The sequence below is a fragment of the Bombus vancouverensis genome, chromosome 9 (genome assembly GCF_051014615.1).
Source record: "Bombus vancouverensis nearcticus chromosome 9, iyBomVanc1_principal, whole genome shotgun sequence".
NCBI classification, from domain to species: domain Eukaryota; kingdom Metazoa; phylum Arthropoda; class Insecta; order Hymenoptera; family Apidae; genus Bombus; species Bombus vancouverensis.
In genome coordinates, this window is record NC_134919.1 from 16,040,129 (window position 1) to 16,054,244 (window position 14,116).

Genomic DNA, 14,116 nt, shown 5'->3' on the forward strand with positions numbered 1-14,116 from the left:
ACGCGCGATTCGCTTTGGATTTCTTACGCCTTACGATTCGTCTATCAACGCGTTTCACCGACGAGTTATCCTCCAACCGGAAACATCGATGGATATACCTGGCGAAGAAAGCTCACACAGCCATCTTCGAATCGCCCCAGCCATTTCTGAGAAACCGCGTTCTTCCTTCGAACGGGCCACGTAATTACAACGATCAATTAACGAGCGATTAACACCGATCTCCGGCGAACAAACGAGCGAGCGAGCCAGGCTGATTAACCGCACGCGAGCTGTGCATGCGCCTACAAAGAGCTCTTTCTGTTTTCCCCTTGTGCACGCGTGCGATTTCGGGCCACCGTTAAAACGACTCAGTGTATCAAGATGTCCACGTGATGATCTGGATCGGATTCGGCTTCCTGATGACGTTTCTAAGAAGATACGGACAAAGCGCGATTGGACTGACGTTCCTACTCGGCGCTATTTTGATCCAGGTTGCCATGATCTGCGAGGGAGTGACGAATTTCCAGATAGACAGCGCGTCTCCCTTGTCGTTAAAAAGGTTGGTGAGATTTTTATCACGATATTTATCGCAGTTTTATTTTCATTTCACGTATTATTTCGGCAATATCGCGATAATCAATTTCCTATTACGTTTATACGAATAATTTATATTTACATCGGTTATTTAACGCCGTGTCTAAAGTTCTGTAACACGACCAACCGTAGGAAATTACCGAAAAAACCGGATAGTCTAGCCGTAAATCGGAGAGCCTATGGTTAATCCCATGGAAAAGTTTTTCCAATGCATATGTAGCCGACGAAGCGTTCCATTAAAATAATTAAATGAAAACTTTCATCGTGGAACTGGTAGTTTTAAAAGTTTCAAACAAACCTCACGAATTATAGATCGTTTGGCTAAGCTTCGCTAATCCACGAGCTGCTTTCGAAATTTTGAATTACAAATTACACGGCTGATGGAATTATAAATGGTGATTGGTTCTCGCGCTTTGCAAATACATATATGTAATGGGAACGCTAACGAATTTGCATAACAATTTGCGAGGGGAGAAAAAGCACAGGAATACAACGGTTGAATAAAATTCACTGTAATTTTATTTAATTGTAAAATGTATTTTATTTAACTCAGCGATTCTTCGCGGTAACGTACAACGAATAAAAAATTTCCTGCGACTTGAATATTTTTCACGTCCAACATCCAAAACTAAAATATTTACAATAGCGGAAACTGTTACAAAAACGTGTATAGCAGATAATACAGTTAAAAGCTTTAAAACGGAAATATTCGTAAATAATAATTTTACGCAAGGAACAAAGCACAGGAAATTTTATTCTTTTTCGATCACAGCGCTGCTTCGTTTGTGATTCGTCGCGATGAAACGATAGAAACGTATTTCGGTTTTGGTTGAAGCATATGATTAATTAAGGATGACGTAAACGAGATTTTCAAAAATTTTAAGTCAAAGAAGATTCGAAATTACCGGCGGTAAGATTTTCGCAAGGATCACGGAAACGGAGAACGGTGCTTTGAGAGGCAGAAACTAACGAAAGCGAAAGTAATTACTCTCGCGGCTAATTATGTCGTCGCATTCACAATGAGGATATTCTGAATCGTTGAAAACTTCCTCGCTTGACCAGATTCCGAGTCGGAATTATCATGGAATTAAGGTTGTAAGCAAGCTAATTGAAACATATAATATTCATTACGCGACTTTTCTCAGAGTTAAATTAACTCTTTCCGAGCATCCTTTTCATACACCAGCCCTTTCCATGATTTTACTTTAAAACCTTAGGAGACACGATATCACCTTTCCGTATACGTTACGTCCATTAAATAGTAGACTTCGTATTTTTCCAACATTCGTACTCTGGTTAACAAAAGTCTTATCAACTACTTTTCTTTTGTCTCGCTGTTAATAATATTTCGTTTTGACGAAGAATCTAACTTTTTATTTCACTCGGTTAGTCGCTGTTATTATTAGAAAAAAAAAAAAATAGAAAACAAATTTCGACCTATTTTTCCAAATAATCGGTATGTTATAGAAAACTTGAAAATATCGTCGGACACGTTCTGACAAATTCCACGGACTTTTAAATCATTGTTGCAACACTGCGAACTTAACTGAAAGTTTTTCAAAGATGTCGTCGATCTACAGATTTACTACAACAAAGTTACAAACTATCCTATAGTATTATGGATAGCCTATAATATTCAAGGGTATCGTAAAAATGTTTCCGAGTAACATAGCAATTCCCTAGAGAGGGAATTCCAATATGCAACTACGTTCCGAATTATTCTAAACTATTTCCAAAATGTTCTACGTATAAACCTGCTCTACTCTGTACTGTAATACCCCACAACGATCTACAAAGTCAAAATAATGGCGTGTATGGTGTAACGTTGAAGTTGTTTAGAGAGAGGAAAATACGATTTCGAAATACTCCAAGCTGTACTAAAACATTCTATAAACTCGTAAAGTACTCGATATTGTTTTAGAATATTGTTGCAAATAGTCGCACGTGTAATATGGAAATGTTCCGCAGAATATTTCCTACTTGCAACGATATTTCAAATTGACTCGGCTACATTTTAAAACGTTTTATAAACTTCCAATGCGTGGAAAAATTATTGCGTAACGTCGCGAGATTTTCTCACAACTTTCGTACGCTTTGATGCTACACAATCTTGCAAGAAAGTTGGAAATAATTTTAACGCGAATCTAACGCGTCACGCGAGACTCTAAATTGCAAGAACAATTTTGGAGTATACTGTACGGAGTCTGTTGCACGATGTTACATAAAGTTTCTTTAATCCGGCAAAGGTTTTCTGGGTATTCAACTTGAAGCATTCTTAGGGCCTAAAGCATCTAAGGCACCGCAACAATATCGCAGAATGTTATATAGCTTCCCTAAGTGGTTTCACGATCCACGATAGTGTTGAACAAAGTAACAAAGCGCGCAGTTGTTTGCCACAAGCTTCTAAAGCTCGCTGCTTAAGACAGATGTATTAATTCCATATTTCCTACCTTCCCTCGCACAATTTACAGATGCTTTTCCATTTGAATAATCTAACTAATTACGAAATACCATTGCACACTCCGATATTTCAAGTTACTTTCTTTTTGCAAAATATTCTCCAAGATTCGAAGGTAAAATTTCTCAATTTCAAGAATCAAGACATTTTTTAAAAATAAGAAATCTCGTTGTCACGATGTTAGTTCAACGATGTAAAATAGCGCCGATCCTTCTCGATATTACGAATCCATATTACGAAAAGTTAAATTTGATTTTAGAATAAAAAGAATAAAAAATAAATAAGAAGAAGAAAATGTACATGTAATAGACTATCGGATAAAGAAACACTATATTTACAACTACTTATAAATAGCAATTTATGGGCTATTCGCTTTTGTAAAAAATTATCACGCGGAATATCTTCTGTTTGGAACTTGTAGTGCTTCGATCGAGATTTTTACAAATATTCGCAAAATTATCGTCATCGGGAAGAATTTTGGAAATTCTTGCGTGACACAAGGCCGAAGTTCGCGCCTCGTCTACGTCACTGTATTCGAAAAACGCATGGTACTCGTACATATATAGCTATTGGAAACAAATAAATTCGTATAGCAGTGCCGGTAATATACACATCAGGTTCCTATTGGCAGAAAAGTCCGAGGATATTTTTGTCGGATACTGCTGCAAAATATATTCGAACCGGCCGATGCACGATTGAATGCCAAAGCCAGCTTGTAGGATTGTGTTTACCTGATGCATGAATAGTTGATAAGCCGAAAAAGTGTGCAACGAATACTCTGTGTTTCGAGTCCTCTTTTTTCCCTTCGTCGAGCCTCGAATTCACGCTGGCCTATCGCAATAAGAGAAAAAGTCTACCTCGAATAACAGTCCGCTTGAATTTCCAAACGAAAAGTGATCATAAAGTGGAATATCGCTGTATCGCTTGTTTGTTAGTGTAATTACTTTCGCAGTCTCTACGTTGTTCGTTCGTATCTGTTACAACGATTATTTACTCGTATTAAGCAATTCGTACACGAATATGTGTAAAAGTGCATTGAAAAATATATAGAACGAGTAATGGAACGAGCGGAAATAAAAGAGACATTTTACATTGAATTTTTACACGGAGTGTTTGATCTGTGTTTAATCTGCGAATAAACTTTTTCTATTAAACGCCAAATTCCTTGGGTTCTACGTTCGTTAATATATGATACGAATAAAACGCTACAACACTGTAGACAAGTTCTTCAAAATGTATATATTCCTAGAGAATAATTACCGTTTGATAAATATCTATAGGTACAATGTTCTCCACCTACAAAATCTTCTACGATCTTATCCTTCGTATCACATTAATAATACATCGCATCATGGTAATTTCACATCACCTTGTTCACCGAATAGACTGGTAAATTCTTCGTTGGAATGGTTAATATTTCTCAATCACTTCCTTCAGTCGGGATTTTCCGTTTCTCGAACTCATCCAAAAGTTAAATTTATTCCCATCTCAATTTTCGTTCTACATATCTTCGCTTTCTAAACGCGGTGTTACGAAAAATCTTTCTCTACCTACATTCTCACGAACTATTGGCATTTTGTCAATGCCACCTAATGACAAAATCCGCGATCACTTAGTTGCCAAGCCAATAACATCGGAAATTATTCACGCGCTACCCGGCCGCCTCTCGCTTGCCTCTCACTGACAACCGTTGTTTCGGTTATCTCGAACAGCGTTAAAAAAACAAGGATAAAGAGCATGGTAGCTGGGAAGCTTGTTGGAAAGAGGCAACGTCCCATCTTCCATAATATTCCAAAGGAATAGAAGTAGAAAATGAAAAGAAAAATAAAACGTAGATTCACTCTGGTTGCTATACACGAGCCGCAGAGGCGCGAAGGAATGGTCGCGCTAGGTCCGCGAGAACGAACCACCAGGATATCACGTCCGTGTTCCGGTTCCGTGATCCGACCTGTTTGCATAACAGTCGAGATCGCGCATCCATGTTATGAATACTGATCTCCGGTTTTCGGGGCGACTAGCAGTCGGTTAATAACGCGCGTATCGATCAACCCACGTGGCAACTTTCAGCCTGCTGAACGCGGACGTTGCGGTGGCCACGCCGTTGATATCCATGGGTGCTTTGCTGGGTAAGACGACCTACATGCAGCTCGTATTCATGGGCATTCTCGAGCTGATCATGTTCACCGTGAACAAGTACGTGGGAGAGCATCTGCTCATGGTAAGTCAACTCCTGCTTCTTCGGGCGCGTTTACGAGCGTCACGCTCGATTTTCAAACGATCCGCCATCGAGAGCGCGAGTTTCCGCTCGATACCGGAAACGACCGGTTCAACGGCACGTAGAGAGGCTTTCCGCTAGGCGCGTTATCGGCTTCTGCGGAAGAAAATGATGGATATTGGGTGATGGATGGGGCGCAGAGATCGAAGAGGAATTTTTGCTAATAAAATGAGATTGTCAGGGGCGTGCTGGGTTGTTGGTTAATTTTGAAAGAATAGAGGCAGGAAATTTCTTGTAACGCGGAGAAGCTGTCAAGTGTATGTACACGCTCGCTAGTCGATTTAAGAATATTTCAAATAATAGTTTTCGAAGAACAGCGGCAAGTTATTACGCGCGTGCTGTTCTATAATTATCGAATGCATCTTTTTAGAGAACAATTGAATATTTTACGTATCATTGAGGATTCTTTATTTTTAATAAAGCTCGACCATTTGAAACATTGATCTATGAAGTTAAATTTAAGACTTCTATATGATAAATTTTGGATAACGAAAACGGAAGAGAAGTTGGGAAAATGGGCTTTTTTAAATTCTCTTCCTTAAGGACAGTATGTTGCTCCTTTTCTTTTTTCTATTTCACAGAATAATCGATATATATATATAAAAGTGAAACATCGCTGACATAGGATCGAAACAGACATTTATATAGATTTTCTTCGATCTACTTCGATCTCTGTTCGTCCCAAAGTTTCAAAAAGTTTGATATTTTCGAAGGAGCAATCGCGTGCGGTATAATTTCGAAAGTTCCGTAAATTTCAAAGTTTTTAAACGACGCGACGTTGAAATAGGATTAGCGAATACTGATAATTAGAAAAGTTGCGAAAAAGTATTCGAAGCGGTCGATTTTAAAAGACAAACTAAAGTCGACTATCGTGTAATCGATAGACAAAAAAGTAGGACGAACACGTACTAATCAAATCGTTTCTCCTCCTTACTTTCCTTATTAAATTTCTTCGAAAGTTCCGTTTTAAAAATTACTGGAACGTCGACCAACACACGTTGAGATCACTGCTGGCAGTGAATGTTCGAAAGAGTCGTAAGCACGATGTGTATTACCGGTGAACAAACATGTTTCCACAGTATTCCATATTGTCCTGGCGCATCGAACTTATTTACTTTCGCTATTATCGATTTTATTTTCAATTTACTTTGGGATTTTGCTCGAAACAGAAATGAAATCTCTACTGTGTTACGCGTGTTAACGTTTATCGATGAAAATATCGTTACTCTACGAAACAGAAATCTAAACAAAATGATTTAAAAAATAAAAATCATAACTACAGATCGAGGAACTCGTAATAAAAATGAGTCCTGCCAATTTTTCTTTTTTTCTCTTTTTTCTTTGTGTCAAATGAATTTTCATTTCGCAGGTCGTCGATGCAGGCGATAGCATGTTTGTCCATGCGTTCGGAGCATATTTTGGACTTGCCGTCAGTTTCGTATTTGGAATGAAGGACAAGCCTAAGGAACATAATCTCGAGGGAGCATCCTACAACTCTGACATTTTCGCGATGATTGGTCTGTTTCTCTAATTTTTTCTCCGCTTCACGATCGAGAAACATCGCTAACTTCGTCAAATTATACCTCCAACGTTAAATAATCGTTTAAGTTCGAAGAATCTTACGGAAGGATCATCGACTTATCGAGTCTTTGAATCTCTTTCGATCGATCGATACTATCAAATTCAATTTTTTAACACGGAGAAGACTATGAAAGGAAATTCCAAAGATTCGTTCGATATCTTCCTTTCTTTTTCTAGATTCTACAATTTTATGAAATTTGAAGTAATTCGAGTATTTATATCATTAGTACACACGATATACCGTTGCTTGGTCTACGGTAGACTAAATATTTTTATTTTGAAGTTGAACGAAATATTCCACGTATTATTAGGTTGTCCGAAAATTACCTTTCTTTCACGTGCTTTTTACAACAGTGCACCTTTATACAAACGTGAAACCAAGTCCGTGAAATGTCGCGGTGTTTATCTCAACAGAACAGAAGAATGAATCCTACGTAATTGGACAAAATAATATCAAACAAAGAACATCGTGCGTCTATTATTTTCTCGTAAAACGAAAGAAACTCTTCGAACAACCTGATACGAACAGCATTGAATTTTGTTCGGAAGTTCATGCACGCGATGATCACGGACGAACGATTTATATCGTCTTAAAATGAAACTGCATTTCGCTAATAGCCGAAGTAACTTAACCACGCCTCTACGCTAAAAGCTACTATCAAAGATATAGCCATCTCTTCAAACATCGCGTCATTGCTCGTTGCACAAACTCGCGTTCCACAAATTCACGTATCGCAAGCGAATTCATCGTCGTCGAATACAAAGATAGTAGTATCTTTGAGGGAAACGGAGGAAAGGAGAACATAGTTTGCTTCGACAGGCACCGTGTTCCTGTGGTTGTTCTGGCCATCGTTCAACAGCGCCGCTCTGCAAGGAGACGATCAGCAAAGGGCCATTATAAACACTCTTCTGTCCATCTCGTCCAGCTGTGTGATCGCTTTCGCGACCTCCGCCCTAGTCTCCAAGGATAGCAAATTCAACATGGTACACGTGCAGAATTCGACGTTGGCCGGCGGTGTAGCCATCGGCACCGCAGCAGGTACAAGACGATCTAATTAATCGGAGATTTACATTGGACGGTACTCGATCCGTGCGTCTAACCAGTCGACATTTTCTGAATAAATACAGGCATGATGTGCAAACCGGTGGGTGCTTTGGCCGTGGGTGCTCTAGCCGGGCTACTCAGCGTATTAGGATACAAATATCTCACGGTAATTGGCTCCTTTCTTGCCTTAAACGCGTGTGAGAAGAACGGACGAATCGGATGGATGATGAAAGTTTCGCTGGTAGTTGGAACGTTTGAGAAAAAAAGAAACGAGAATGCAGAATGTTTGAAATTGTGAGAAATAGACGTGCCTCGATCGATAGGAGACAAGCAGTGGTTGGATTGATTTTAGGATTCGTCGTTGGTAAAGGTAAGAATTATGAAACGTTAATTATTTTCAGAGGATCGATGTTAAAACGAAAGGATTTTTTGAAACTACGACAGCGTACAGGTAGCGAGGTTTCACGGAGATCGTAATTATTTCGAAACAGAAACGTGGTTACAAAAAGACCATGATGATCACTGTACGTACGAGGATTGCAAGTCAGTTGGGTATTTTTCACCGAACGATGTTCTACGTATGTTACTTTAAATGATTCAATAATATTTTTGATATTATGCAAAGTCGCAGAGTGTGTAAAATTAAAATACCAACGACAGTTAATAATTACACGATTCGAAACGTAAAGCTGTTGAGGTAAAATTAACTACAAAAGAATCAGAAGTGACAGTACCATGTGATATTATGTAACGAAGGTAAGTTTAAGTTCGAAAGGTGAGTGGTCCCGTTCGATGTAATCATAGTAGAAGCCCCGTGCAAAGCGTTGACGAGGTCGACTGAAATTTTTAAGCTGCCAAAGTGGCGGGGAAAGTTCTCGCGAGGTTCATATACGTGGGAAACATAAATTTCGCGGAAAGTGGGTTTCGTCGATGAAACGACGTGCACGTGAAGCCCGGCAAACGATTATGAATCGCGAGCAAATTAAATTTACTGGCACGTGATCGGCTCTGACGTCGGTTATCCTCGATGGTTACCTCCAACAGCCTATATCACGTTACTTTCGTATTTCGTTACCGTCCACTAGCCAGATTCTCGTTAATCTTGTGTCAATGCCGTGATTTCATATCGTAAAAGTTGCCACCGCGATTATATCTTTTTTTTCTCTAAATTAAATCGTAAAATACTTTGCAAAAGAAGAAAAGAATTTTTTTTACTCGCCATGCTCCTCGCTAAATCCAGTTTTTCACTGAGTTAAGAACTTTTGTCTTCTCCGAAGTTGCACTTATTTTACGGATGTAGTAAATGCAAAAAAAAAATATATATATACAAATAAGCGTCGTAAATATAAAGAGATGCAATTCTCGTTAAAAATTCTCTAGACTTCGAAAGTTTATGTTTTCTAATTCGATTAAGTTTCAAACATCCTCCTAATTTCCTACAAAATACAGAAAAACGATGTTACATTGACCTTTTAGATGGCGAAATTACTTTAAAATACCAGTATCGCTAATAACGTTAGTATGAAACGGATATATTTAGAATCTCGACAGCGTTTATAAATACTATACTCTTCAATGAAGTTTTGTGCTTGTCACGCATTGATAATCGTATTACTGCAATAATTATGCAACGATACGCGCTTTGTATAAATATCTGTAACGTTAAAAACTAACGTTTAAAATACTCTTAAAACATCCCAAAGAAGGATAGCACAAGGGGATAGCATAAAGAAAAGATCAATAAAAGATAAGAATAACGAAGAAAGAGTCAAACTATCGATACCACGTAATTTAACCAATTGTTCCTTAATTTGCGCGGAACACAGACTTTAAAATGTTTAAACCCTTTCCTTTCGCCCTGAGTCTCGACAACGGAATAGAGAAAACGCGCGATGGCGGTATTGACTTAGGAAGATCCGCGGAAGACGAATAATCATCGCGAAGAACTTTCGTCAGAAGTTCTTTTAATCATCCGCGCGATTCATGCGGCGAGGTTTCCTTCGCGGCTCGCTAATTCCATATTCTTTATGTACTTTGTTCTTCTGATTTCCGCGCCCTTTTCCTTCCGCGCTGGAACTTCCGAACACGTACGGATCAAACGCGGTTTAACCGTATTAATCAGCGATTTTTTTCGATAACGAAAATCTCCTCTTGTCTATGCTAAATTTCTTCGTTGAAAGTTCCCTGGAAATTAGTCTAGTTATTAGTAGAGTTACTGCTTTCGTGTGATATTACTAAGAAGAATTAAGAGAGGTAACAGAGATCTGCGAAAACTCCAATTTATCGAAAATTATAATCCAGAAGAAATAATCTGGAAATTCCAACTTATACAAAACTAACAAGATATTTCTTCTTAAAAGTTAAAAGGGTTAAAGAGTCCAACTTTATCAAAGAGAAAATAATAATTTGTTACAAGCGGATCTTCTACCAAAAAATTATCAGAGTATTATACAGAGCGTTAAAAGATAATGAATAAAATTTCAAAGTAACAATGATAATATAAAATGAACATTTATCAAAGGTAAAAAGAGACTAATGTCTTTGCAAGTAGAACGATAAAGCACATGGAAGTAATATTTTGTACGTGAAAGTCGTAACGACGGAAAAAAAAAGGGAGAAAAAATTAAAACTAAATTGTTTTCAACGTGGTACGCATCATCCACTTAGATTTTCCGGTTTTGTTATCTTTCGCCCGTTTAACGCTCGCGTAGATCTATGCTTTCCACAGAACAGTCAGTGGAAAGCATAACAGTAAATATAAGCATATCTGGGAAACGTGTAGGTAGTCGCGAATTTGCGTGAAATTTAGGAGGAACAATTATCGTACGTTTCGAATGCGTTATTATTATGATTATCGTTAATAGCGATTAACAACGTATAATAAAATATAAAGGGGAAGTGAAAAAATATGTATGAAAAAATTAATAACCTTGATTACTCTAACGAAATGCATTTTAATTAAACGTTATTCAAATTGCCAACTTAAATTTTCATATTCTTCTCGAGAAAAAAATATAAATAGCACAGAGAAAGAAACAAGGACGTAATAGCTACGATTCTTTTTAGTCTCTCACTTTGATTGAAAAAACGACGAGAACAACAAATATACGAATGCTACATTTTCGTACGAGATACATTTTTTTCCATCAACTTTTTCTCTCTTAGTTTGTCCTCCTAAATTTTGTAAAAATGAAAATTACGGCGAGAGTAACATTTTTCGACACAGTGCGCGTCCCATGTTCAAAGGAAACAGCGATATTAAGTAAAAAAAACTAAAACAAGGAACGGTAACAAAAAAAAAGGGGGGGAAGCGTTCAGCTGATGCAGGAAACAAATTAACAAATTGGTTTTCCAATAAACTGAATGTATTTTATTCAGACGTAACACACAGCAGAACGACAAACGAAAATCGGGGAAATGTAAGATCATTTGGTCAACCACTGTCAAATTGCTTCGAACAGTGACCATAAAAAAAAATATGTGCTAAATATATGTTTAAAATGACGTTCGAAATTTTATTCTAATAGCAGAAAAAAATCAAATTCTATTTTTAAACATTCATTGAAGAAGATCGACACGAGATGAAAAATGATGTTGAAAGAAATTGGAGAAGGATGATGAATGATCGTAAAAAGAAATTTAAAAAATAGATAAAAAGAAAACTGAAGAAACTTTCACGAAATTATAATCACTTTACAAAGAAGTAATTTTTTATATTAATAAAAAAAGTGAATAACAAACAAAAGTAAATGAAACAGTAACGAAACGGAGTAACATTTTTGCAGAGATAAAAAATGTACAGCGCGTGACTCTTAAAAGACTATACGGCCAATTTGTCGCACCAAAAATTCACAAACTACTCCGTGAATCAGTTCAAACCCCCCACTTGTCCCCATTAGTGCCCAATCATTACCTCTCATCTACACCCATCATCAACCCCAATACCCTAATTATAGCCTCGACTTCATCCTTACTATCAACCCTCACGATTCTAACCGCCGTTCCCCGGAAGTCATCCACTTTAACTTCATCCTGCAATTTATCTTCTTAACCCTCGTTCATTCCTCGCATTAATCTGATACGTTCCGATAAATATAAAAATACCGGCTGTATGTTTAATGCAGTGTTCAATTTTTCGAAAACCAAGCGATTGATTTCAAACTGGAATTGTTCACGGTTTGACTACTATATCACATATCTGTAAAAAATATAAGCAATCTTGTGCTTGAATATATAAAAAATCATACTTTTTCTCGTTATTTTTCGATAGAAGAATTTACAAATTTAACATCTTGATTGTATCAATTTTTTCAACTACTACATAACCTATTTACGAACAATACAACAAGCAATCGTATGCTTGAACATATGCGAATTTTATCTTCTTTTCATGTGCAATAAAAGAACTTTCAAATTTACCTATTCGTTATTATCTCATTGTATCAACTTTTCACATCGTGCCTTCGGTATCGGTAGAAAAATCAAATTGAAAAAAATAAGGAATGGCTTGACTCACCAGTTACAGCAATCTCCTTCAAACTTGCAATTTCCAGGCTTTTGGTCACGATTCTTCCACTTTTTCTTCCAGCCGCTGATCCAAAAACGTCTGAGGATTCATGACACGTGCGGCGTGCACAATCTCCACGGCATGCCCGGCGTTTTAGGTGGTATCTTTGGCGCACTGATGGCAGGCCTCGCCACTGAAGCCTCTTACGATTATTCCCTTTACGAGGTACGTAAGTTTCCTCTTCTTAACGAAGGATTAATTGGCGACTGGCTTTCGGGTAATTGAGTTCGCGGAAGGACACTAAATACGCGACTAGCCGGTGAATAGCGGCCAACTTCTGTCCATTCTACGAGGACGAAAAGCCTCAGAGATCGCTTAATCTATCGGTCGTGAAACGGATATCCCGGTAGGTGAACGTAAGAAACTCGTGGCTGTTGTTGTTGTTCGCTGGCCAACGTAACTTTAGTCTTTCGACCTAAATCCTAGGGGACGATCGCAGTGATCTTTGTTCTATATTCTCTGTGTCGGTGAATCTTGGTATCTTCTACCAAAACGTTGTTAGGAGAGGTTAGAAATGATTTTTAACATTTCGATCTATGCTTCCCTTTTATTTTGGTATATTGGAAATTTTTGATGTTAGGATATAGAATCCTGCGTGACCGAATCACTGCAAGCCTGTATAAAGACTGTATGCAAGCCGTATACATATGTGTCGGAAGTTCTGAAGTAAGCGCTATACTCTGTGCTGTACCAGAGGGCACCATTACGTTCTCCATTCCGTGACTAGCTATTCTAGGAACAATATTCCTATTTCTCAAGATACATTACTTGTCGGTACTCCTATTTCTCAACACAATCATTACTTGCCATCTAAATTCTCTCGTTATAAGCAATCATACACTCGATACCCGATAGCTACGTGACTTCAAGTTACTATATAGATATCGTCTGATGTCTACACATTCTCACTTACATTTTCACTGGCTAAACGTACAATCTAAATATCTGTTATAACTCAGCTCAAGGTACTGATCAATTTTTTATGCGATTGGCATATTTTTCTGATGACACTATTAATTAGTCGAAGCATTAAATATTTAAGGCCGTCATACTGCCGCCATCCGACTTTGAAGACAAATTTTAAATTTCTCTTCAAAGATGGATGTCGCCACAGTAGCGACATTTGAAATTTATCTTCAAAGTCAGATGGCGGCAAACGTCTAAAAAATAATACGTCGTTATTATGAAGTGCACGTTGAAGGCTTTTGAATGATTTTGATAAAAACGATATTGTATAAAATATGATTTACGTATGTAAGTTTATAGTTATTACTAAAAGATTCAGAATTATGCAATTTATTTGCAATTTACTTTCGCAATCTATCTTCAATTCGCATATTGTTTCATAGAAAATTTATCTCGCTTCTTCTTTTTAGATCTTCCCCGCGCGAGCACCAAACTCTGAAGCAAAATTGGCCGAGATGAGAGACAATTATGGTATATCAGCTGGCTTTAACAGAACAGCAGGGGAACAGGCTGGCTATCAATTATTAGTACTAGTAATTACAGTGGGAATAGCCATCGTTTCAGGATTAGTAACAGGTAATCGTTTCTCATTGATAATCCAGGTGACATTTTGAAAATAATACATTGCACAACTCCTCGTTGGATCTTTCT

At 37.6% G+C, this 14,116-nt stretch overlaps 1 protein-coding gene across 10 annotated transcripts in view; it reads left to right on the forward strand.

Annotated features, from left to right (window-relative positions):
- Positions 1 to 14,116, forward strand: part of Rh50 (Rhesus blood group-associated glycoprotein Rh50) — a 43,187-nt gene that overhangs the window by 28,544 nt on the left and 527 nt on the right. For 9 of the 10 annotated variants that reach the window (XM_033337980.2, XM_076621306.1, XM_033337977.2 and 6 more), the window contains 7 exons: positions 352 to 538; positions 5,099 to 5,249; positions 6,676 to 6,823; positions 7,708 to 7,926; positions 8,016 to 8,098; positions 12,521 to 12,664; positions 13,876 to 14,041. In XM_033337980.2, the coding sequence (XP_033193871.1) occupies positions 352 to 538; positions 5,099 to 5,249; positions 6,676 to 6,823; positions 7,708 to 7,926; positions 8,016 to 8,098; positions 12,521 to 12,664; positions 13,876 to 14,041 (1,098 nt within the window). The remainder of the gene's footprint in view (positions 1 to 351; positions 539 to 5,098; positions 5,250 to 6,675; positions 6,824 to 7,707; positions 7,927 to 8,015; positions 8,099 to 12,520; positions 12,665 to 13,875; positions 14,042 to 14,116) is intronic. The other variant, XM_076621305.1, reaches the window with a different exon arrangement.